The sequence below is a fragment of the Centrocercus urophasianus genome, unplaced genomic scaffold, assembly GCF_019232065.1.
Source record: "Centrocercus urophasianus isolate 14NV4802_14NV808 unplaced genomic scaffold, USGS_Curo_1.0 seq_16, whole genome shotgun sequence".
NCBI classification, from domain to species: Eukaryota; Metazoa; Chordata; class Aves; order Galliformes; family Phasianidae; genus Centrocercus; species Centrocercus urophasianus.
In genome coordinates, this window is record NW_024884711.1 from 24,338,492 (window position 1) to 24,364,883 (window position 26,392).

Sequence of the window (26,392 nt, forward strand, 5' to 3'; positions counted from 1 at the left end):
TGGCACAGATTTGAAAAATTTAGGTAGGAAACGCACAGAATAATTTCAGAGGAATCATATTGAATTCCCATGGAAGTTTTGATTTTCAATGCAGGAGAGAGCGTTGTCCCACAAAACGTTATAGAATTTCCCTGTCTTATGAGAGAAAAGAAGATATAGTTTGACCAGAGGCCTGGACTAGGTCTCACGATGACTTTTTAAAATCCTAGATGATTAACTGTTGGTGTGCACATAGGTAATGTTTTCTCTTACCATCTCTGCGTAAACACCAAACAAAAAAAAAAGCTGTGCTGTATGGGGACACTGTGACATGCAGGCACACCAAGCTCCCTGACAGATGTGGGAACTGCTTCTTTCTGAGGTGGGAAAAGGGTACTGGGTTAGGAGGATGCTGACACTGTGCCAATGGGAAAAACAAGGCATCCTCAAGGATATGCATAGGGAGGGGGATAGGTTCCTGAAATATTAGTAAAGAAAGTTTCATATTTTGTTGTGTTCAGTTGCAGGGCAATATTTAAACACCATCTCTCTCAGTGTAAATTAGGAATGCAACAAAATTTTATAGATTCAGATTTTTCCTAAGTAGGACATTTTTAAAGGATTAACACCTAGAACCACCATGCTACCAACAGAAACAGATTGTCTGAACTGTTTGTTTCTCTCTTTCATGCTGTCCTCAAGCTAAATACTTTCCATGTATCTGAGCTAGTAGCTTTGGGTTTATGTCATGCAGCAGATGTAATCCAGGCTCTAATGAAGCCTATATTTAGTTCAAACGCTCACAGCCTGTTTGCATGGAAACTAGACAGTACTATACTATTGTGCTTATTGTCCTAGCCACATTGCATTGCTGGTGTAGAATTGCAATGAAGTTCCTTACAGAATTAGGGTCAGTTCACACCAATATTCTGTGAGCTTAATACCTGCAGAAAACTGATATCTTCAGAAATACTGCAGTTCTCAGAATAGGCAGGGAAACATATTTGCCCTTTTTTTAGCAGCACAGAACCTGAGCTGGAGAAACTATCCAGCTGTATCAAAGCTTGCTCACAGCCTATAGTAGCTAAAACTTTCTAGATCTGAGGGGAGTTTGTTGTTGTTTGATTTTGTTTGTTTAGGTTATTCTTCTAGATGCTGCTTGTTATGTTATGTTATATGTTAATATAGCGCAGCCTACCAAACTGTTCTGTAAAGATCATCAGAAATCCAGCATTTACCCCATGTAGTTCAAATCTGACCACAATTACAAAGGTCTTATGTACTTGCTTGTCATCGTCCTTTCCTGACACAAAAACTTTTGTTTTCCAGATCAGAAAGATGGTTTGTTTCTCTGCCACCGGAAGAATATGACATGTTAGAGGAGTCAACACAAGTACTGTATAAAGAATGCTGAAATTTTGTGGTTGAATTACTGGGTTGGTTTGCTTGATCTTGGCTGGTTTGAGGTTCTTTGTAGAGGCAAAATATAGAAACATAGACTCATTAAGATTGAAAAAGATCCCCAAGATCATTTAGTCCATCAATCAACCCATTCCCACTGTGCCCACTAACCCACATCTCTCAGTACCACACTTACATGTTTCTTGAACGCCTCCAGGGTCAGTGACCCCACCAACTCCTTGGGCAGGAGGATGCTCCCTGTTCCAAGAGCAGTAACTCTTTTGGAGAAGAAATAGCCTCTCTGTTCACCTGATATGGACAAACAGGTTGCATGCAAATAATTGCTGATCCATAGCAGAACTTTTTTGTGTGTGCTAACATTATAATTTTTTGATTTCACTTACTGTAACATTAATAGGCGATGGTAAATTTTCTCTGAAAGAAGACTCAGGAAAGGTCTGGAACTGCTGGAGAGCAAATAAACATAGGTGGCAGCAATGTCTCACCCTGGAGATTACACTCACCCTCAGCAGTGTCTCTACATGCAACATTTCAGACAGATATGTTTATCCTGAAAAAAACAGACAAGGAAGAACCATAAGACATGTTTCATCATGAGACAAAGGATTTTTTTTTGTGGAATTGAGAGGAAAAAATGTAACTCAAAATGTGTTTTAAAACAAGGCTTCCTGATGTAGAAAGAAAAATGAGCATAAGTAAAAATAATTATTTTACCTCCTTCATTTTAACTGCTTCTTTTACAGAAAAACAAACAAAATTAAAACACATGTAAATATTTATTAAATTATTTTTTAAGCTCTGGAAGGTTTTGAACCAGATTCACGGTATTAAAAAGAACTTTCTCCTCAATTCTTCAGTTAAACAAGACCAAAATATGTAAGGAAGATCTCATATGATTCTCTATTTCCGTTTATCCTTTCCTTTTTTTGTTCCTTTTTCCTTTCCTTGCCTTGCCTTTCCTTGCTTTGCCTTTTGCCTTGCCTTTCACCTTGCCTTTCCCTTTCCCATCCCACCCCTTGGACAAGTTATTTTCAGACACAAATCTGTCATTTCCAAAGCAGTTCAGAAGCTTCCTTGTAATCATATTTGTAGAAGCTTGTCTGTAAAAATCAACTGGAAGATCATCTTTAAGCCCAGAAAAATGTTATGAAGGAAGATAAGCGCTCAATCTATCAGTTGAAGAAAATGAAAAAGATACACTCCAGCAGCAAGCTTAGGAGGTGTAGAGGTATTTTAATTCTGAACTTCTGAACAGTGCAAAAAAAAAAAACCCTCTTATTTGTCCTGTAATATTAGGGAAAAAACTGAATTTATTGGTCTCAGCAACATGAGTATTAAAATCGCTTTTCTGTTGATCAGTGCTTGGCGTGGAAGTTTTACTCTTCCAGCCATATTGGAACTAGGAATTGTGATTTTATGAAAGACCTGACCCCATAAGCTACGCTGTAGATGGGGACCATACCACAGGTATCACTGCTATCTTTGTACCTGGAAGTGTTAGGAGATGCTCCTCAGAACACAACTTGCTGCACTTCCTGAAAAAAACTGGATTATGACTGCTCGATCTGAAAAGTCTCTGACTCACAGGTCATATGAAACATTTCTTCAGTGCTTTCCAAGCCCAGTCCTTACTTCCCTTGACCTTTACTCAAATGCGAAGCCACCCTACTACTGCCTATCCAAGTAGTCAAACAGAAATGGTTATTTGTCCAGAGCTTCCTCTTACGTGGCTCTCACAAAGAGAGATACCTTCATGGACTTGAATCTTTGGACTTATTAAATAAAGTATTAAAAAAAACCAAAGGGTTTCTTATTTTAGCCATGAAGAACAAAGCACAGAAAGGGATTTTAAAACAAGCACATTAATGCCTATCTTATTTTCTTTCACTGTAAAGGCAGCCTAGGTCACTGCTTTCCTCAAGTTAAATAGTGGTAAGGAAATAATTTTCAACTCATGGAATTGGTCTATGTGTGATATCTGAAGCTGAACAAAAGGCAAATAAGATACCAAAATCATTTTCTTATAAAACAAAACAAAACAAAACAAAGCCTTAGCCTATCTTTTTCCTTTCCCAAGTTGTTTTACCCTCTCAGGTTCAAGAGGCGTTTGATCCAGTTCATACTGAAGACTTCAGGTGAAATAACTGGAAACACTTCACTGAATGCAGTGAACTTTGGGTTAGGACTACTTTCGCAGTCGTTGACGCACCACCTAGTAACTGGAAATAACAGATAAACAACTTCCCTCTTGCTGAGATGATAACCCATCTTTTCGGGGATGTCCCAGTGATCCCCTGTGATACAACATGTTGCAATGCCTATATGTCATACTTAATACTATTTGCAGCTGGCAAGATTTCATGCCATCCAGTTGAAAATCGTACGCTTTACGCATACATGAATGCGTCAGTCATTATCTGAACTCCGACTAGTGCAGAACATTGCAGCAGCTCCACAGCAGTGCAGCAGATAGCGAGCACACCAAGCCTGTCCTTTCCAGCAAATAAATTCTCCTTAACTTATTTTCAGATAGACAGCTGCCGGGTGTCCCTGTGTACTCAGCAAAGAATTTGTAAGTCCGGGTTGAACACTGCTGGTGACAGCGCAGTTTTGGTCAGAACAAATCTATAAGCATTAAGATTTTCTTATAGGCTACATCAGGGCTATGTAGTACAAGCACACAGCAGCTGGGATCAGACTCTCCATACATTTCTATTGGAACCAGAAAATGCAAGTTTTTGGCTGTGTTGTAAACTATACATAAGACATAGAAGTTTATTTTTGAAAATGTACAAACTAGTCACTTTCCTAATGGAAAGAATTGGAAAGCTAAGGTAATTACATAGCGTACTTCTGGAAAACATGTTTATTGAAACCAAAATAGTAGGACAGGACAAGATAGGAGCTGTGGAAAAAATAATTCAACTGACGTGATTGCATGGGAATTGTTACAGGGTTATTTAAATCAAGAAAGATGATGCTCTTCTAACTCAGATCTGGACTCTCTCCACCAGTTCCCAGCATCTAAGACACAGAGGCACTGTCGGGTCATGGAGTATTTCCAAAGGCATGCTACTGCATTTTTGGTCTCTTATCAAGATCATGAGAGACACTCAAAATGCCACCCTCGATGCTGCAGCAGTCAGCATGTTCACTGTGTAGAACTGTGAGAGAAGCTCCTAAGGAGAGTCCAAATGTCACCTGCATAGCTAATGCATCTGAAATGGTACCTGCTATGTACAAATGGGATGCTGGGATATATGATGCTGAAGTGTTAACCATGTCCTGCAAGCTGATCAATACAAGAATAAAAAATTTGACAATGCTGACAGGTGTTCAGATTACTTTAATAAAAGCAGTAAAAAAAAAAAAAAAAATTGCATCCAGAAAGACATAGAAAAGATAGCAAGGCAAAAGTTCTTATCACAGTGCTAGGAAAAGAGCCAGAGACAATGTTCTGTATGAGCAGTACCTTTGCCTTTATTGATTCCTTTGAAAAAATGGAATGTGTTTCTTTACACTAGAGGAGAAAGTTAATGGCAGAGTGGATGGATGGAAATAACCTGAAGTGATTTGTGTTCAGATGAGGGTGGTGAATTGTGGCTCCCATGAGCAGGAGCATTTAGTCTCTAAGGTGTACAAATAACATACTTGGAAAACTGTAAGTTGCAGGTTGTAGCCTTGTTTTATTTGGCTGTCCTAACTTTTAACTGGGGTTCAATAGATCCAATTTTTCAATTTCAGACCATTAAAGAGAAGAAGAAAGAGAAGCTGTAATTTTTTTGTCTTGACTACCTCATGATCTTTTCAGCACATAAAGGTCACCTACAGCCAATATCAATAATCACACTCTTTATAGTTTCCTTAAAGTTCATCATTTTAGTGAACCACTTCACAGGTTACTAAACCAAACCAAATTGCTGCTCTGCAAAAGTGAATTGGTGCCTTTCCTATATAATTTTATATGTTCCCTCTGGGTCTTCTCTACTCCGAGGCCTTCAAGCATTTGGCACAAGATTTGAAACATGAACTGACTATAAAGGGCTGGAATTATCTGGATGTTTCAAAAGTACAGTATCAGTCAGATTTCTCTAGGAATGGATAAACATGGAGCACATCCCCCTTTTTTTTATTTGAAAAAGAGAACTAGGAGTCAGAATGCTGCAATTTATCTGTACACTTGACTTGGGGTAGAAATTTATCCCACGTTTTCAAAACGCAATGAAATTCAGGATGTTGGTCAAGCCTAGCACATAATTTTCCAAGGTGAAATGCATTCACCAGTCTGACCCGAGACTCTGGAGCTGCGGGGTCTCATGGCCCTTGTTAGGCAGCCACAGCTGAGTCACACACAATTACAGACTGCTTTGGAAAATGCAGTTTTGAGGTGTTCTCGTGGAAAGTGCGGGGCTCATGCTACGTATATCGTATTTCACAAGAGTGAAAAATGTACTGAGGGTTTGACTAAGATTTTTTTCAATGGGAAATATGATAGAAGTGATTCCATTAGTTCACTGTTACACAGTCTGATTGTTTTCAAGCCGTTCAAGAAAGTCACCTTCAATAAAGTCACATTCCAATTAGGATTCTTTAATCCAGCAAGGATTTTACTTTTTGATTTAATACGTAAAATTTAAAGATTCTATGTTCCCATGCATGAGAGAATTTTCACGTTTACATCACTTTATGTGCATGCTCTACTCTAAGACAGCCAAAAACACCTGTAGAAATAAATACAGTTGTCCTCATTTACTTCAGCGTAGCAGCGCTGTTCCAATATCAGCAAATGTTACTCAAATTATTGCTCTGATCTTGCTGGAACTACACATGCATTTCTTGATAGCTTCCTTTCTGCTGTTTCTTAAGTTTCAGCATATGGGCAGCTGCAAACAAGGATCAGGTTCTGAAGCTTTTACAACAGAATGTCTGGCATGGGACACAGAGGGTTATGAAAAATTCATAACTCTTCCCCAGTATTGAATGAACCAGGGAGTAAGCTTATGATCTTTCTAGGAATGAGAAAATCCCCAGTGTTCAAACTTATTTAAATATATTTTAATAATGAGTAGCCGTGAAAAGGAATGCTTGACAAATCACACTTCAGGAGTAGTTGTGTGACTGTATAAAGGGAAACTGCAGTGTTTCCCATCAGGATGTAAATGGAGACCTTAAACACTTCTAACAAATATAATTTTTTTGTGTGCAGTGAAAATCCATATTGATATTATTTCCCCCTCCCCACCCCCCCCACCCAATCTCATAATTCAATTGATCTTGTGGGATTAAAAAAAAAAAAAAAATTCACCTCTGTTTCACAGATGCTACTGCTCATATACAGAAATACGATTTATTTCAGAAAAGGCTTTATGAAATCAATGCCTGCAAATAAACCACTGTTTGTTTGTACCGAGACTCTGGTTCCCCGACAAATGAAGGGTTGTATTTGCACATATTAAGAACATTTTACAAATAGATGAACAGATCAGTTAAAATGCTACTTTCATTTTCCACTGTTTTTGAATGCCTAAAGTTTTTCTCCCATGCAGAAACTAAATAACACGTGTTTGTGAATACTTGCATATAAACTTCATTACCACAATGCATTTGTTGCGCTGGCATCATTTAAGCCAGTGAAATCAAGAAAAATAAAACTAGATGTTGGTTTGGCTGGTGGTTGGTTGGTTGGTTGGTTGGTTATTTTGTTGTTTCTTTTTTTACATCACTTTACCTGAAATCTTGGAAATCAAATACCAGCACAGCTCTGTTTTATCTTTCATTTCAGTGACTATTAGATGAGGACTGCACCAAAGATTTAATTTGAATAAGTCAGTGTGGATAAAGTAACAAAGAAAAATTAAAGGGGTTACAAGAAGAAAACAAGCACTGCACAGTGAAACTGTGTATTTTGCTAGTCTGATGTGCAAGAATAAAACAATTCCACAATTAAAGAAAAGCTTCCCTTGTTTAGGCTGTTCTTGATATTCTGGTGACACTGGAGTAGATGATTTACCCCTACTTAAATATTTGTTCATTATGTGACACAGACATATTGCAATAATTACACAAAAACAATGACAAAATTTTAATTGTGCAGCACAGAGGTTTTTTCTTGTCCTGTCTCCTTTCCAGGACTATTCCAACAGGTATACTTCATTTTTACATGTAACTACAGCCATTATGACTTAGCCTGTGGTTATGCATTTAATCAGATAAGAAAATTCCATTAGCTTGCCGCGTGAATATCTTCTGCAGAGTATGTTATGGGAATTCAGTATTCGAGTAGTTATGAGTTCACACTTGAGTAATAACAGTCACAATGTTGCAAATAAGCAACAAAGTGCCTTTGGGTAACCTGAAACATCAGGAGCAAGTGGCATTCTGGTAGTACCCAGGCACCCTGCATCTCTTCTGTAAGGATGATGAGATTATGCCACAGTGATTCCTCTTCTGGATGATGCCTCACATCTTAAATCAGTACTTCCTAGACTATATTTCTCTATCAAGTCCCTATACTAGGCACTAAATAAAACAAAATCTTCCAACTGGGGAAACAGAATGCTTTCTAAGATCAGCCTCAGACAAAATAACCTAGAGTAGTGGCTCAAAGTTGCTCTGAGCAGAAATTCAAGCCATTACCTCCACTTCACCAAGTGTCCTGCTATAGGCAAAAGTATCAAGGACAGCTGATAGAAAAGAATGAGCAACGCATCTTCACTCAGAGTGATCCTAGCTGGGGGGGGGGGGAAAAAAAGAAAAAGAAAGAGAACAGTAAGTGCATCAGTTCAAGGCCCAAGACAACTGCAAGGGACACAGGTGAAGCTAGAACTCCTTCTCATAGTGCTAATCCAAAGCTTTTGGATTGAACCATCTTGTTTTACTAACTTCCTGTATTCCCACAGAACTGTATGTGTGTGTATGTGTGCATCTATGTGTATACGTATGTGTATATGTGTATGTACAAACTGTTTCCTAATTCTGCTGAAACACATCCAGGACTTAAAAGTTATATTGTCTCACTATCCTTCAATTTTGTTCTGGCTCTGCTCAAGCTGCCCACCTCTTCCCATGAGCTCTTATGTGGGGCAGGGCTGTTCAGAGGACAGGCAGCCTTAGCCCACGGTGGCAGCTGTCCCAATGGCACTCCTCTTCTTTCTCTGTGTCAGCAGCTCTCACAGAGGATGACACACTCACTCCCACAAGAACTATTAAGGTAGCAACCAAGGCTAGAGAGGGCCATCCGCCCAGCTATATACACACTTAAGGGCAGCTCCCACCCATATTGACAGTTCACCTGCCTTCTGCAGTGGGATTCTCGGCTGAATATTGAACAACACTGAATACTGTTATTATCTGACATAGTTAGCAGCTTCCTGAATTGAACAAGCAGCTTACTGCCCCAGTGACAAACTTTTCAACATAAACAGTATGAGTGAGGCATATCTTACCACAGTCTGAGTCCCAACCTTTTTCCTGAAGGGTACAGCTATATTTCAGAACTGTTTTCTTCCTCTTTCTGCACTCTCTACCCTCCTGGTTTAAAACAATTACACTCAATGCTGTGCAAACCTCTAGAAACATTTTGGAAAAGCAAGGTCTGAAACCAGCAAAACCATCACCCTTCTCCCTGATTTTAAGGCAGTTAACACAACACTTCAGACATGAATTTCAAAGGCAGAGAAGCAGAAAGGAAGGCATCTCCCACCGTGGCCGCTCAGTTGCCACGAGCACGCTAAAGGATGTTCCCAGCTCCCAGACTGCTGCTGGCCAGAGCTCCAGCAGTAAAATGATCCAAATACTGTACTCTTGACTCCTGGGAGATATGAGCAGCCAGTGAGAACAGCGCAAGCGCTGTGCAGCACGACCTTTCCCTCAGTGAACGCGGGCGGCAGGGGCAGCCAGCAGCCTGTTTGTGTGCTGCTGCACCAACTTTCACCTACTTCTGCTATTTTGATCGCGCCGGGAGCCCTTGGCAGCTCCTGCAGCTGCAGCAGTGGGTGATAGAAAGATGAGAACAGGAAGATATGAGCCTTGTTTATAAGGCTATTTCTGTCTTTTTTCTTCTTCTTTTTTTTTTTTTCCCACTCGAAGGAACATGTAAATATTTAGAAAACAAATGTGTTCCTGGATTAAAGTATCAAACCAGCCGCGTAAACGCAGCCCCACACGCAAGGTGAGTGCTTTGTCTGTGGCACTGCTGGAAGTTTCATGGTGCATGGCAAGTACTGCTCGTGCCCCTCGGTCAGCAGATGTTCCTTCCACCGACATTCAAAACTTCCTGGTGGCACTATTCATTTCCAGCCCGAAGCACTGCTCATTCTAGGTCATTGTTTGTCCTTACTTAGAAATGTTGAATCAGAAGTTGCCTTTGTCCCTAGTAGATGTGTGGGGAGGTTAGTCCGATTTCCTAAGGGAAAGAACTTCAGTATTGCCTGCTCACCTATTTGCCAAGCCATCCACCTTAACTACTGGTCCATTTCAGCCTAATTTGAATAGATAATTTCTCACAAGCTTTGTGCAAACTGGCAGATGGTTTAGGGAGGAGAGATTGAAGTTTTGGTCCACGCTGAGGAAAGAGCAGGTGAAATTCAGCCAAAATTCATTCTGCTAGAGTGCAGCAACCCTGCCAGTTGCCATCACCTATGTTCTGGCTGGTCAGGAGACAGGTCTCACCCCAGTGCAGTACATTATGTCTCTAGTGCTCATTGGCAGGTGAGTTAGGAAGGGCAGCCTTACATTTCTGTTCCCACAGAGGAACAGGTAGGTCTAAATCAGCCAAGATAGTTTCTACTAGATCTCAGCAACACCAGCTCCTGTCACGTATTCTGGCTAGCTGGGAGAGCTGCTCTGACCTAAATAAAGCACACTGTGTCTTTGGCACCCACCATGGCATTAGTGACATCAAGGAGAGATAGCTAACTGTGATGGATGACATTTAGGGGACAAATGGACAGGAACCCAGGCTTCCATCATTTGACTGTTATGGATGTTGCTGTTGTGCAAAGTAATAATAATAAAATGTTAACACAGCTCCATTTTCTTAAAGATAGCCTGCAAAACATTACTGTGATTGAGCAGCTGAGAGCATTATCATTACCTTTTCAAAACATGTCTCAGGGTAGTTCAGAAGAGGAAAATTAAGATACCAAAATGACAGAAATAAGATTGTATCAGATAAATGCTGCAGTTCAGATCCTGACACTGTTCTTCACTATCAAAACCATTTTCTCTAACATCAGCATTTTGCTGTGTGCACTGGGGCTTCAAGAGGAGGGGGAAATGGCTTTATTGTAGTTAGGGCAGCTTGAGAATTTACTTCAAGTGGTTTAATTTTCACAGCCTGGTGTTCACATGCAGTTTGGCTGATAATGAATCCTGATTTAGTGCTACATTTTCACATAAAAATTAGCTTTCTTGGACAGCATTCAGGGCATCCTTAACAACTGTGTCCCAAATACTTCACTTCTGTCTACACAAATGGAAAATCATGTTGCTCAGAATGCACTTTGTTGCATCATGCCTCATATGAAGAGCAAAAAGCAAATTTGAGTTATAAAGGAGACACACTTCTCCCAGAGTAATAGAACTCTGTTAGTAGAAGGGCTGCAAGTATATAAAATTCTTGTAGAAGTCTGTGCTGTTTTGAGAAACACCCAAGTTTTGAATTACTGGAGCCTTGCACTCTCAACAGTTGGAGAAGGCAATGCTTCCTATATTTCCTGCATTTGACTAAAAGGAAAAGAGGGGAAAAAAAAACATTCTGTAATGAAAAAAATGTGAAAAACAGAAATTGTTTCCAGTAAACATTGTTCTATTCAGAATAGAATCTGTAATAAGCCTACTTATAGAGGTAATTCAAGTTATTTATATTAGCCACAGTCAGCTCACCAGCAGATTAAAATAAATTATCTCAATAGAAACAGAAACAGCGACCTTACAAACTAGAATAACGTCCAAGTGCAAAGAACTTTCTTGATTCAAATTTGATTGCAAAGTGTTAGCCTAGAAATTCTTGCTTCCCCTTCATTAGTAGCTCCAGGAAGAGCCTAATAGAAAACAAAAGCTGTTACACTCATATTCTGTAACTGAAACCACTTTGTAGGTTATTTTCAATTCCATGAGTCATCTGCAACGTGCAGGTAAATGAAGTTAAACAGACAAAAGCAAACCCCAACGTCCCTTGCTAAATTTTCAACTTCTGGCAGACACCAGAAAAATCAAAAAGGTTATGTTTGTCTTGATTAGATATCTTCATTTTGCTTCATTGCACGTTTTCATATGCCAACATTCTGTCACTGTGGTAAAAATCTGATCCATCTGATGGAAAAATAACAGAGTAATTACCCCGTGGGGAGCAATAAAATAATAAAAGAACAGGTAGAAGAGAAAGCAGGCATAATAGACATAATGACTAGAAAGAGAAAAATGAGATAAAGGTTCAAGAAATGATAAGGTGTTTTCTTCTGCATGTTAAAGTATATGGAGCTCTTTTTAGGAAATCATCTTCCTTCCCATGAAAAAGCATATATATATTTGTGTATAGATGTATAGAAAAATGTATATAAACGTTTGTATATAAAAATTGGACTAAGTTATATTCAAGTATTAAAACCAGATTGCTGTATCGCTGTATCACGCTGTATCGTTACATGCTAAGATTTGGGGTGCCAGGCACTCTTCTGCTGAAGGTTACATTATTAAAACTGCCTATAATGTTGTAGCCATAGGAAAATGCTGACCAGGCTGGAGATCAAAGATCACTGAAGAGGTGTGCAGACTTTTCCCAGCCCATCTGCAACCCTGAAAGATTGGCTAACAGTGAGAGAGCAGTTTGGCCCACCAATTAACGGGTCAGCTCTAGAAAAAGTAAGGGCTATGTGGAGCTTTGGGACCAGCGCGTCACCAAAGCAGCTGTCTGCAGAGATTTGGCCACTATTAATCCCGGTCACGATGCTGACCTACACGTCAAACACTGAATCATGGGGTTAAGATCAAATTTTGCTCCCTTTGAGCTTCAGTGCACCAATCCTAGACTTTTCGTAATTCTGTGCTAGCATCCCCTAGGCTGACCGCAAGGCAGAGCCTGCAAACGTTACCGTTTTTCCTTTTCGGCTAACGGTTAGCACCGGCGTGCTCCAGGGTCGGCAGTGCAGCTGGAGCCGGTAACAAGGCCCGCGTTTAGCCCGAGGGAGCACATCCAGGCAGGGCACAGGCAAGGGACGCTCGGCAGGCCCCCGAGCTTCGCAGCCCCTCAGCTGCCACGGTGGCGCGACGGGCCGCCCCGAGCGGGCAACGGGCAGCGCGGAGCTCTCGGGCCTCAGCGAGGCCGCACGGGGCTGACATTGCCCTGCCACCAAGGTCAGCGGGCGCGGCGCGGCGCCAGGGCGCGGGGCAGCCGGTGCCACCGTCACTTCCCCGCGAGGCTGGCGACGCGCCACCGCGAACGGGACGGGACGTACAAGGGGGGGGCCGTCACGAGCTCCTTGGAGAGGAACGTTCCGTCGGCGGGGCGGGGCGGGGCCTGCGGAGCGCCGCCCCCCGCGGGTGTAAATAGAGGCGGCACGTGAAGGTGCTCCCACAGGCGGAGGGGCACCGAGAACCCTGTTGGCACCCGGAGCATCGCCGACTGACCGAGCATCCCCCGATCGCCACCTCTGCAGCCATGAAGGCCGCCCGCATCGCCCTGCGTACCGCTGTCCCCCTGGCCGGGTCTGGGGCCGGAGCCGGCAGCGTCCGCAGCAGCCGCATGCCGCGGGAGGTGGAGCAGTTCTCCCGCTTCTCCCCCTCCCCGCTCTCCATCAAGCAGCTGCTGGACTTCGGTGAGAGCACCGGGGCCGGCGGTCAGCCCGGGTCTTGGGGCGGTGGGGGGCTGCGGCTCTATTGGGGGGTGTTAATGGGGTGTGCGAGGCAGCAGTTAATGGGCTGATGGATGTTTTCGCGTTCCGCGGCGCACGTTATTAAGGAGGAGTCATTAGGCTTGTTCCGAGGGAGCGAACAGGCTGTACCCGGATCCGATTACGGAGCTGGCAGCGGTGAGCTGTGCTGCTCACGTGGCACTGTCGGACCGAGTTGTTTACGAAGGCTGGAGAGCTGCTTCGGGAGGATTACAGCGTCACCGTTTCCCTCCTTCAAAATAGGAAATACACAAGTATGGAACGGGCTATGTCTTACTGTCACATAAACGCAGCAGTGCGCACATAGGAGATCTGGCCACTGATCACGTGCTCCTTTGCAGTCAGTGTGATCCTGAAGTCTGGGGAAAGGTGGCAGTTTGTACTTCTGTATTGGAGAAAAAATAGTTCCAACGTGCTTTTCTTGGATTTGTTTCATAGGCTCGACTAATGGATGTGAAAGGACTTCCTTTGCATTCTTGCGACAAGAGCTCCCTGTGAGGTTTGCGAACATACTGAGAGAGATTGAGCTCCTTCCTGATAAATTGCTAAGCACCCCATCAGTGCAGTTAGTGAAAAGCTGGTAAGTGAAAATGGCCTGGACTGAGCCTGCAAAAGAACACGGTTTCAACAGCTCAGTTGTCATGGATGTGTTTGAGTAATGGAAGACAGTAATAAAATACAGAAGGAATGCAGTTTATTCATCAAAGCTGAACTGCAAGCTGTTTTACCTTGTCCTTGACTAGCATGCAAAAGTTAAATTTAAAAAAAAAAGTGTCTCTTCAGCTAACAACTTGATATAGCAAGGGAAACTTGCTTCTACTTCTTAGCAAGCAAGAAGAGAGTGAGTCTGGATGCCATGTGAAAACAGAGTAGAGCATATGGAACTGGAAGATCAGGCTGTATGCTTGTTTGGGTCTCTCACTGATGGGATTGCTAACAGGACTTCCATTCTGTAGCAAATTGCATTGACCTGTGAGGTGTTTATCATTCAGTTAACATCCACTCTGTAGGGCAGTGATTAGATCCGAATTAACCTTGTTCTACTGGCACAATTGCAGCACTTGCATAAAGAGCAAAAGTAGTAGAGTAAGATCCAGAAACTGTTCTTAATCTAATAAACTACGGTTGTGCCTTTGCAATATGCGTCAAGGCTGTCAGATGCCATTAGCAAAGAGGATCAAGTACTTAGTTTCTGTCAAAGCTGATCAGACCTGGAAAAACTTTTGCTCGGGTACTTTCCTAATGATGATCTTATTTTGAAATGCCTGTCTTACCATCTCGAATTATAAGAGAATAACATTGACATGTTATTGTGGTGATGTTTTAAATTTCTTTCTGGGTGGCAAGCGCAAGAAGGCTTGTGTGACTTCTAGGATTCAGGCAGAAGTGACTGCCTGTGTTCCTGTACTTAGGTGGAGCTTTATTCTGGAGATACTTTGGATTTCTAACTAACATGTTAAGAGTTATGACTATAACAAGACACTGATCATCTTGTTCATACTAATAAAAATCAACTGATAGCATGTTTCTTCTGTGTTTTCAATAGGTACATCCAAAGTCTAATGGAGCTGGTTGAGTTCCATCAGAAAAGCCCAGATGACCAAAAAGTCTTATCTGAGTAAGCTGTCAGGTTTTTTTTTTTTTTTTTTTTTTTTTTTGGACCTTCTGAACATGCATTCAATTTCTTACAATGTAATCACTTCAGAATGACCATTGTCCTGAGATGAAGTTGATAATCTAGTATGAAGTGCTGAGCACAGAGCAAATTGGTAGAAGTATCTGATTAAGTTAAGCAATACTTCTCAAAAGATCTTATGTCACTTTGTTTCTGGGCACACTGCCCCTCAAACTGTCACGACATAAAGATCAACGAAAATTATCTCAGGTCAAATCCCAGCTTCCTTCTATGATTTCAGCTAGGGGTCTCTTAACCCTTCATGCAAACTGTTATGAATGAGTAAAAATGCCACAAATTTGAAGTGGATAATGATTATGCAGATTATATTAAAATATCAAACTCAGAATTCTAAGTCAGTGAGGAGTTAATTTTAAAAAGAATGGAATATGAAACCATATTAAGACTCTTCCAGTTATCTGTGCTGCTGGATTGGGTAATAACTTTTATACTTGCTTTCATGTAGTCTTAGAGTGATGTTCTAATAAAACTTTTTTGATCTAGATTTATAGATACGTTAATTAGAGTTCGAAACAGACACCATGATGTAGTCTCTACAATGGCACAAGGAGTAATTGAATACAAAGATATGTTTAAAGTAGATCCTGTCACCAATCAAAACATTCAGTACTTCTTGGATCGTTTTTACATGAGCCGCATTTCCACCCGGATGTTGATGAACCAACACAGTAAGTAGAAGTTCTTATCTGTGGAAAGGCTTTAGAGAATCATGGAGGGACCTTAAAGATCCTCTAGTTCCAACTCCTGTCTTCAACCAAATGAAAAACAACTGAATGTAAGCACAGCTCAGAGCTGTCAGAGATCCATTTCAGATGACTGTGAGACACTGGAAAGTTAGACTGTCTGACTTAAAGTAATGGGAGAACTTACAACTAGTCTGTAGTCTAGAAAGTAAAGTCTCTTGTGGAAGATGAGGTGCTTTTTTTGCATTTTAAAAGCCTTTACATCTTGAACTGCACATAAATCTGCCAGTAGATTGCCTTTTTAAATCTAAAAAGGGCATAAACAGTACTGATATGATTGTCTACTGAGATTATACTCAATATGAAATTGTTTTGTAGTATAGCAAGTGTGATTAAGTACAGTATTTGTTTTCATCCAAAACAGCCCTTCTTTTTGATGATAAATCCAGATCAGGTCACCCGAGGCACATTGGAAGTATTGATCCTTGCTGTGATGTTGTTGAGGTAGTGAATGGTAAGTGTTCTGATGTCTTTAACATGATCAGCATTTGGTTGCAGATAGTTTGGATAGGCAGTGTGTGTAGCGTAAGATGTTGAGTTTTTTGTTGAAATAGCTGAAAACAGTCTATCAAAGCATGAGTTTTTATAGGATATAAAATATAATATATAAATTAGCAGTTAAAAAAAGAAGTAGCAGGCCTAGCAATTGTCAGATATGGTAGGAGTGAAAATCATCTCTAGTGTTGGAATCAGCACTACCTAATCGTATATAATACACCAGATGCATCACCAAATTGTGCTGAAAACTTGCCTGTGCTGCTGTGATGTCCTGTTTAGTCTCACTTTTACTGCACACAGTGGATGCAGCATTACCATGCCCTGTAAAGCAAAGATTTATAGTCTGTATCACCTTAGCAGCTATCACAGTTAAATGTTGTATGTTGCCATGCATTAGAATGTTCTACAATATGTAATGCTCCATTTCACTTGCTTTATTTAAATAAATATTTCAGATGCTTTTCTAAGTTCCAAGATGCTATGTGACCAGTACTATTTAACATCTCCAGAACTGAAGCTTAATCAAGTAAATGGTAAGAAGAGGGCTTATGTCTTACTTTTTATTGTAGCTAAGTCAATGCCTTTAATGAATCAAAAGGCTCTCATTTCGATAGCCACGGTGGTACAGATCATTTGACCTGTCTTGTGGCATTTCTTCTGCACTTTGTTACAATCACCTCACTTAAGCTCCTGTGTCAGATGTCACTGCATCTTAAACACGAGATTTCCTGAGGCTATATTTACAGATTTGAGTACAAGCCCAGTTTGTACTTAAAAATAAAATAAGTTGCTGAGAGGAGCTCTGTATCTGGGTGGAAGAAGTCTGTCTACTGACTGAAGAACACATGTTCTAGTCTAAGCTGCAAACGTAGGATCTTGAGCATGTGTCAACCTCTGAAATACTTTGTGTGTAGAATGGAATTAATAATTACTAAGCTGGTGATAATTATTACCTGAACAAAATTGTTCAGTTGTGAGGAAACACTCAAAATTTAAATATTTTCTTGTTTGTTTTAGTGAATAACTTGCTTATTGTAAAATTTGGATGCAGTACCAAAGACAAACAGAACTATCCCCCTCGTAAGTCATACTTGTCTTTTCTTCTAGGAAAACTTCCAGGAGAGCCAATTAACATTGTCTATGTTCCATCTCATCTTTTTCACATGCTTTTTGAGCTCTTTAAGGTATGTCAGTATATGTTGCTTCTTTCTTCTGTTTTTCTGAGCAGAAGTTTCATTATTTTCTAGCTAGACTTGAGTGAAGTAGAGTTTTTGCATGGAACAGTGGGATTTATAAAAACTTACTGTGTGTGGCAGTTTCTAGGAAAATATTTGGACACTTTCACATGGTGGTAGCAAGTGGGACAGGATATGGTAGAGAGGGAGTAAGTGGTACATGGGGTTGTGACAACCATAGAGCAGTTTTGCTCTGGGTTAAGTAATGCATCTTCAAGTAGTAAATAGGGCTGAACTGATGTCCTGCCAATATGGAATGCTGAGTTCTGGCAGTCTATAGTGACTACTGAACTCAGTTTTCCCCCCACAAGCATACTGACTCCAAAGGGTGTGAGTTTATTTTACTTAGATTTGCCTGGCTAGATATTGGTGAAAAACACATCTTTCAAAAAAAGTAATCTTTTAAAATGTAGAGGTGTTCTTACATGTGAAAGCTCCTGCTCTCTTTATGTTACGTAAGTTGCAAAGTGTTTCTCAAAGCTGGCAGTAATTGGTGGTAACTGTGCTTAACTTCTGTGACATAGCAGAAATATTAAATTAATTTGATTTTTAATGCATAGATTCAACACTGATAACGGCAACCTTCATTTCCATAGAATTCAATGAGGGCAACAGTTGAATTTCATGAGAACAGTCCTTCCCTCCCTCCAGTTGAAGTAACAGTTGTTCTAGGACAAGAAGACCTGGCCATTAAGGTATCTCATTGGCCATCTACTATATGGCCTTAACATAATCCTTATGATTGCATGTGCTGCAGTAAATTCCATTAGAACTTCCACAAGTTCTGTGACAACAGATGAAAGATAATACGTATGAGCTTTCTGTTGATAGCATACATCTAGAGCAATTATCTAATTGAAAGTATTACTGAAAAGTAATTTTCTGTGAAACAAATAGCATTTGTTACTGTTGGGTTTGTTAAATATCAGTACTTTAAATACTGGGTTTAGTACATGATCCTAGTTAACTTTACTTTTTCTTTAAATCAGATCTCTGACAGAGGAGGTGGTGTTCCAGTAAGGAAAATTGAGCAGCTGTTTAGCTACATGTATTCCACAGCACCAAGACCAAGTATGGATGATGGTCGACAAACTCCTCTTGTAAGATGATTTCAGTGCTGAAGTTGCTATAAGTATTGGGCAGATTAATAATAAATAATGAATGTTATGTCTACCCTGCTGCTTTGTAGGGTATGCAAAGATTGAGCCTCATAGATAAGAACTAACATTCTATGAAATAAATTTAATATCTAGCTCAATGAATGTGCCTTTAAAGGTATAAACAGAGACAAATATTCCAACCTAATCTGATTTTTCTTCTACTCCAACGACAATAATTAATCGTCACTCCCATTCAGTCATCAAATTTACTAGAAGTTCTGCCTTTACAGAGGCAAGCACAGTGGGATACATTTAGATATCCACTAGTAAAAAACTTACACTAATCAAGCTGTACTAGTGAAACTGGACAAGGAAAACACAGAAGAGTAATGTATGGAAGTAAGACTTGAGTATATCTACATTTTCCCTCCGTGATGGAGGGTTTTTTTTAAGTATTCAGTTTTTATATGAAACTGATTAGAGATATCTTCTAATAAGAGAAAGTACAAAGGACTTCTGAAGTCTAGAGTCTCTGAAAATTTTCTGGCTATTTATTTCTGAGTCATAAGAGCTAACACAATTCATTTCTGTACTGTACTTTTTAGGCTGGCTTTGGATATGGCTTGCCAATTTCCCGTCTATATGCCAAATACTTCCAAGGAGACTTGAATCTTTACTCCATATGTGGCTATGGAACAGATGCTATTATCTACTTGAAGGTACGTTTTATGTTTTTGTGTAAAAACTAAACAAACACTGATAACCACTGTTAATGCAGTGAAGTGACTACTTCAATATCATATTAAAGGTAAATTAATTCTCTGAGCAGGAAAACTTTTTTTTTTTTCTTTTTTAAAGAAATGCCAGTATGTTTAAACAAGCTGTTGCTTTCTTTTTGTTGTTCAAGATACTTGGCTGTATCTTGAGTAACTACTGATCAGAGCTTGGAATGAAATTCAGAGATTCTTATGTTAGATAGATTTGGTGTCTCCTGGTTTATAGAATAGGCAGTACAAGGGTAAAATGAAGTAATGGAAATGAGATGTGAGTAGCAGATACTGTTTCTGTCACTGTTCGTTCTTAACTCTAGACAAAGTCTATGTAAACTAATCATGAAAGAGTCTGAATAAGCCCTTAGTTGCAGAATACATAGGTAGGAAAAGATCACATCTTGAAGTTTCTCTGTAATTCTGTGCATTTCTTTTCTGGTGCCTTCAGGGTTTTTTTGAAAACAGGCTCCAGAATACCTTTTTAGGGCTATACAAATGCATAAACATGATCTGATGTTACGCATTTGTCCTGCAAAGCTTAGATTGCCAACTTAGGTACTGGAGTGGGTTAACTGTTGCAACTGTTACAGAAATGTTTGTGTAAATTTATTTTTTAGTGTCACTTTATTAATCCTTGAATGAATATTCTCAGTGTAATTTCTATTTCTTTTTAGGCCCTATCAACAGAATCAGTAGAAAAACTTCCAGTTTTTAACAAATCTGCTTCCAAACATTACCAAGCAACTTCAGAGGCAGATGACTGGTGCATCCCAAGTAAAGGCCCAAAGCAGACTGCAGCTCTCTGAAGGGAAGTGGCTATAAAGGCATCCAAGGGGATCAAGCTGGCTTATTAGAGACTAGTGTTTGGAAGTACTCATCTAACTCCAAACAGGCAAATTCTTCTGTTGCAGGACTGGCAGAAGAGGAAGCTAAAGATGTTATAGCCTAGGCTGTATACATTAAATGTAAAATCTTGCTGTGAACTTCAGGCTGAAGAAAATAGAAGTGCATATGTCTTTAAAGAAGGGATATGTGTATAGAGGAAACTCAGGCTATTTTTGTTATGATCAAAGACTTTGTGGTGGAGGTGTGCAATTTGAGTCCTGTCTAATGCTTGAATTTTGATACTGATAAATACATCAGTTAAGCTGGTATATTTTTTTTTCTCCTAGAGTAGATATCAGCAGCTCATTTTACAGAACTCCTCAGGTAGATAGATGTACCTGTATTAAAAGCTGCATTTAGAACATCTGGAAAATATTCTTTCACCTTGCTGTAAGACTGCCATGTTATAAACATCATCCAAATAGACCCTGACTGGGAAGGGAACCCTGGTAAGAAAGAAGTGTTTTTTCCACTTGTAAGGAAGTCCTGTCTTAACAAAAGAAGCAACCCGATTTTCCAGTAATCATTAAGTGATGCCTTGCTCTGAGTTACACTTCATTTTGTGTTTCTTCAAGCTGTTGATGGAAAAGCTAGTGAAGCAAGGCTCCTGTGCATAAGGTAACTAAGAAGAGAGATTTTAATGAAGCAACTTGATATTAACAGCTATGAGGCCAACTTACATCTTGCCTATATCTCAGTGCTCATGACAGTATGTGCCAAGTTAGTTAGGATTTTCCAGGAACTGAAGTCAGATGTGGAAGTTGAAATGAAAGGTTTTGATGATGCTTTGTTGTATGGGCATGACATGGGAAACGGCATATTTAAAATGTTATCCTGTGATTCTTTTTTGTCAGTCTGTAAGATAACCAGTGGGTTCAGTGCAGTAAGCCAAAATTTGTCTACTGCCATCTTTGTCAACTATGTATTGGACCACGCTATCTAAAGTATACAGGGATTTGACACCTTGAGAGCTGTGATGGATGCTGAAATCTGTTAGGTTTTTAGGAAGAGTGGTGTTGGAGTAGAATGTTGTTCTAAACACTGTCCTTTGTAGTGGAAAGGTCTTAGGAAAAGAGACTGAAAATATCAACAGCACTGATAACTTTTTATGATGATTTTTATGAACAACAAAAGGGGAATTGCCACAGGAGGAGTGCCAGTGGGAGAGAGCTGTTGAGAAAATGGTCCATTCTTAGTAAGCTGCTACCTTTCCCATCCTTGTGGATTTTTCCCCTCCTCATAAGTAAAGTAATGGAATTTACTCAAAGTAACAAATTGCTCAACTGGACAGTCAACAAGGTTCACTAGGGCTGTGTAATGTTACTTGAATTGTTACTGGCTAACTAGCATCAATATCCTAAGTGTAAATCCTTCTTGGAAGGAAGTTGCAAATACAGTATTTAAAGCATCCTGCTCAGTGATGTGACAGTTTTCTAAAGCAGATTTGCATTTGTTGGGCAGAAATCTACTCCACAGTCTACTGTGAATAGCAAATGCTTTTTAAGTAGCAGTAAGAGAAAGCTAGATCTACCTTTTGTGTTCTAAAAGGTTTTTGGGGGTAGATTTCTCAGTGGAAAATAAAGTAGTATTCTGTTCATTTATTTCAAGTAGGAAGTTTAGAAGTAATGGTGATAATTACTGAGCATATTGACTTAAATACTGCATTGAGGCAACTCTTATCCCAGTGAATAAGCTGCGATCACCAAAGGTCACCATTTCAGGAGTATTTTCACTCACTCAGTGAATGAAATAGATAACAAAACTGAAATATCTTTGTCTAGAAAATACAGATGTGAAAAAACTGCTTTCACTGCCATAATGTACTTGAATACTCTGACCTTGTATTGAATATAAGGTCACAAAAATATGCCTAGATAGTTATTGTTAAGTAAACACAATACCTCTTTGCACTCAGTTATGCTTGACTGTGATTTATGATGTTGTGATAGACTGTAGATTTATAACATAGCTTCAGCTACTGCAGCTTGAAGTTGTAATGTCTATTTTTAAAAGCATCTGAAGCATGTGAGTGCTGTAAATGAATGTCTATAATAGTGCTTGCAAATAGGGGCTTTTTGGATAAGTGTAATTTCAAAGTTGTATATGCAGAACATACAGTGTGTAGCACTTCAGGAAACCTTATGGAGTCTCCTTTAGTATTAAAAACTTGTTAAGGGCTATCTGCCTAAATAAAATGCTATCTCTTTTAGCCTTTACTGAATTCATATTTCTGGAAATAGAGCTGTAGTTTTAAGCCTTTTACGTGTTTGTTGATACTGAAATAATTTTGTAATAAAATCTTTCTAATGATTGTCTACTGTCTTTATTTCTATTAAGTACACTACAAGTGAAGACCAATGTGAAGTTTCAAAAGACATCAGACATGCTGTATGTAATGTAGCTTAAGGTTGTAAAGAAATCTGCAGTTAAAACAGCTGCTTTAAGCTTCAATTTTGTTAAACAGCTGTTTTAAGCTTCAATTTTGTTACCATGAAAACTTCCTCTCGTTTGCTGGCACGTAAGTCATTGTGTACCATATTTGCCTGCTAAAGGAATTCTTTTGAATGTGATCATATTGATCTGTTTCAATTTATTTGGATTTGATTTTTAACTCCTCATCCAATCCTTGTCTTGTCTGATGTGATTTTCTTTTTGTAATCAGTTATTACAGTCTTGATTGCTAATGTCTTGCCTACAAAAATGCATCCTGCCTCTGCAAACTCCTAGCTGCAGAATAAGGTATGCAAGTAATCTTGAAGTCTTAATAGAGCAAAAATAAGAAACAAACAACTTGCATAAGATGAATCAGTGACAGTCTCAAAATGAGTGGTTTCAGAAGCCAAATGGGTAAGTGACAAGATTCTTGTCTGTCATTCCCAACACTGCTGCTGTGCAGCAATTGTGGGGGAAAATCAAACTATTTCACTGCCAAATGAAGGTTCCTAAAAACTGCACTTATGTAAAGGCTTCCCACTGGAAATCTAGGTGATTGTCTTCTTTCTTGCATGAAACATACGTTGTATAGCTCTGGAACAATAGGACAACTGGGTTTTAAGGGCTGCTTTAACATGGAACTATGGCTATTGGTCAAAGCAGTGTGTTGCAATAATACAGTCCTGTGCAGTCCTGGTCCTTTCACTGACCTGCGTTTTCCCAGCAATATACAGCCTTTGCCTGAATTTCAGTAAGATGGCCTAACCCTTAGGCTGTGTGCTGGGCAGCTGTGAGCTGGGCAAGCTGCAGCTGTGGGCAGCCTGCAACAAGCCTGGCAAGCATGTGTCTCTAGCAGGTAATACATGATCTCCCTCATGCTGTTCTCAGACAACTTGTTTTACCCCCAGTTCTGTTGTCCAGAAGGCTCCAGTAGTTGGAATTTTTTTCCTTCCTGCACATAAGCTTGTTGAATGCAAGTGGCCATGCACCCAACTCCTGACTCAGCAAGCCTTGGAGGTACTGTGATTGGCTTGCTTTCAGCATGTCAGAGGTGCAGTGAAATCAGTAAGTTTAGTCATGGCTGAATTACATTCTGGTTTCACACAAGATAAGCAGCTGTTGTGCTTCCCAGCCTTCTACCCTTGCTCTGGACATTACAAAGGTTCCTGAAGTCACCAGAAAGAACATCAAAACATCCAGTGTTTTCTATTCCAGGTTGTTAGATAAAATGCTTAACACTGATTCTGTTGCTAGTGCCTTGGGCACTCCTCCAATTTAATTTCTCTGTTGCCTGATAAGGGGTTGTTCATTATCATCTCTTTCCTATCACTTCACCAAGCTGTCAAATACACCAGACTTTGCCCTCAGTGTGTGGTAATGTCCCTTCCATAGCTTTATTATGAAATAGGCCTTGATAGCTTTGATAAGGAGAGCTACCAGACTCAAAAAACAACTTGTTCTCCATGTAGTGGTGCTGATGATCTGAGTAATCAGGTTATTACCCCAATAACTCTCTGCCATTGAGTCCTTTTTGGTAAACAGAATGTAGAGACTGGCGTTCGTCATTTCTTGGCTCAGCTAATTGGTGGAGGCACTGGAGAGTCATTGCAGTGCAAAGTGGAAGGGACTTTTCCATTGATGTCTGATTTTGCCCTTCCTAGAAGTTGGCAACACAACTCAAATTCCTGTATCCCAATCCTGTATTACAGGAAAAAAAGTGGTGTTGTGTGTGGCTGTGCTAGCATGCATGTTCAGGACAGAATGACATTATGTAGCACCTGGCCAGATGCTGCTCCTCCCTCCTTTCATGCAACAGAGAGAACAGGGCATCCTGGTGGACATCTCTCCATTCACCTTACAGGAAGGAAGGGCAGAAAATGCTTGCAAGGAGTCTGAATTCTTTTTTGCCATCTCAAACATCAGATGGCACAACAAAAGGCTGGAACACAGTCCTGTCTTTGGAATATTCTCAAGCTTCTTCATGTCATTTTTTTATACCAGTACAAAAACATGCATAAGTTATCAAAGCTGCTCCTCCTCACCCCATCTTCTCTATATTCTTTAAGAATAAACAACTAATCAGGGTGCAGTGAATTGCCCCATGCAGAATTAGCACAGGTTTACACGACACGCCCCTCCCCTACTTCATGTGTGAGAAGTAGCATCCCAAATAATGAACCTCCCACTGCCCTGTGGGAGTCATGTCATTGAAAACCCAGACAAACGTGTGACTCTGAAATACAGCAAGAGGAGTAACCACCATTGCAGGCTGCAGTGCATCCTCATGGAGCTGAGAAGGACTCTGCAGTCTTGGATTGCAGGGACCTCTAGGGATCATCTATTCCAACCCCCTGCTAAAGCAGGTTCCCTGCATAAGTTCCCTTTGTAAGTTATGCAGGGAAGTGTCCAGACAGCTTGAATATCTCTAGAGAAAGAGACTCCACAACATCTGGGCAGCCTGTACCAGTGCCCTGTCACTCTGAACAGTAGAAAAGTTCTTCCTTTTGATTGTAGTAACTTTCTGTCTTTCAGGATTTTGTCCATTGTCCCTTGTTCTGTTGCTGGGCACCACTGAAAAAAGTCTGGCCCCATCCACTTGACTCCTGCACTTTACATACTTACAAACAATGATGAGATCAACCCCTCAGTCTTCTCTCATCCAAGTTGAACTGTCCTGGATCTCTCAGCCTTTCTTCATGTAGGAGATGCTCCGAGCCCCTTTTGTTTACAAGTTGAGCCTTCTGTACTGTATTACCTTAGTTGACAGGACCTGAAAGTCGAGAGCTTTGGCAGAAGAAGCGCACCAAGTACAGTGTGTTATCACAGCCCTACATAAGTATGCATGTACATATGTGGGAGCTGACTAACTAAGCTCCCATTCTGTGACCACAGCTGATATTTCCCGAGGACCTCAGAAAGCTCATCCTGGAGCAGACACCTATTAGCCAGCTGAATAATTCTCTCATCTTCAGACAACTCAATTAACTGTGATGGGATCCTTGGTGCCCAGGGCACACGCAGTCATCTATTCTCAGATGGCTTCAGCTGTGAGCTGACTCCCAGCCCATTTATTTGCCTAAAAATAGAGACCAGTGCCATGCAAGATTTGGTGCAATCCACTTGTCTCCCATCTGTTGCTCTAGAAGAAGAGAAGTCTGTCCCAGATCCTTTGTCAACTCTGCCAGGCCCATGCAAATACCTTGTATGGATGCTCTTGGCTTTCTCAAGTATCAGCGAATGTATCTGTTCAGGTAAATGAGTCAAACTCCCCTGCAAATTCTGGATGGCTGTGGGAGGCTGCAAATACACAGAGTTCTAAACAGCGTCACCACTGTCATTGCTGGATGATGGAAAATCCCAGACAATATTTATTCTGCAGCAGATGCCAGCAGGAGCACTGCAGAGCTGTGTCAGCTGGGGGTTTGTCTGGCTGCAGTGCCTCACAAACAGCAGCAAGCAGTGAGACTTTTGCAACGTGAGCACCTGAGAGCTCTGCCCAAGATTCTGCAGCCTGCTGGAGCCATGCTGCCTCTGCCTGGGACACCCAATTACTTGATAACTGTCATGACTTCACAGAAAATTAGGAGTTAGCTGTAATTGATGCTGATAATTAAGACTATCAAGAAACTAGACACACTGAATGCACTTTCTGAGTATTCATTCTTGTGCCTGTGGTCCCATTTTCTAGAAGCACTGCAATCCATGACACTTCTGGTTGATTTTTAACAAACTATCTTGAT

General features: G+C 40.4%; 2 protein-coding genes across 8 annotated transcripts in view; one reads left to right on the plus strand and one right to left on the minus strand.

The window, feature by feature from the left end:
• DYNC1I1 (dynein cytoplasmic 1 intermediate chain 1) overlaps window positions 1-12,631 on the minus strand; it is a 207,602-nt gene extending 194,971 nt beyond the window's left edge. For 4 of the 7 annotated variants that reach the window (XM_042816554.1, XM_042816551.1, XM_042816552.1 and 1 more), the window contains exon 1: window positions 1,785-1,843. In XM_042816554.1, the coding sequence (XP_042672488.1) occupies window positions 1,785-1,792 (8 nt within the window). In that variant the 5' untranslated portion in view covers window positions 1,793-1,843. Of the gene's footprint in view, window positions 1-1,576; window positions 1,652-1,784; window positions 1,844-1,904; window positions 1,952-12,494 lie in introns of those variants that run through there. The other 3 variants (XM_042816549.1, XM_042816547.1, XM_042816546.1) reach the window with 3 other exon arrangements.
• Window positions 12,632-12,966: 335 nt separating this feature from the next.
• On the plus strand, window positions 12,967-22,530 carry PDK4 (pyruvate dehydrogenase kinase 4). Its single transcript, XM_042816559.1, has 11 exons — window positions 12,967-13,217; window positions 13,731-13,872; window positions 14,839-14,910; window positions 15,472-15,656; window positions 16,096-16,185; window positions 16,685-16,762; window positions 17,337-17,413; window positions 18,061-18,159; window positions 18,454-18,564; window positions 19,170-19,283; window positions 20,009-22,530. The coding sequence occupies exons 1-11, from the start codon at window positions 13,061-13,063 to the stop codon at window positions 20,138-20,140; spliced, it is 1,257 nt and encodes a 418-aa protein (XP_042672493.1). The 5' UTR covers window positions 12,967-13,060; the 3' UTR covers window positions 20,141-22,530.
• The last annotated feature ends 3,862 nt before the right edge of the window (window positions 22,531-26,392 follow it).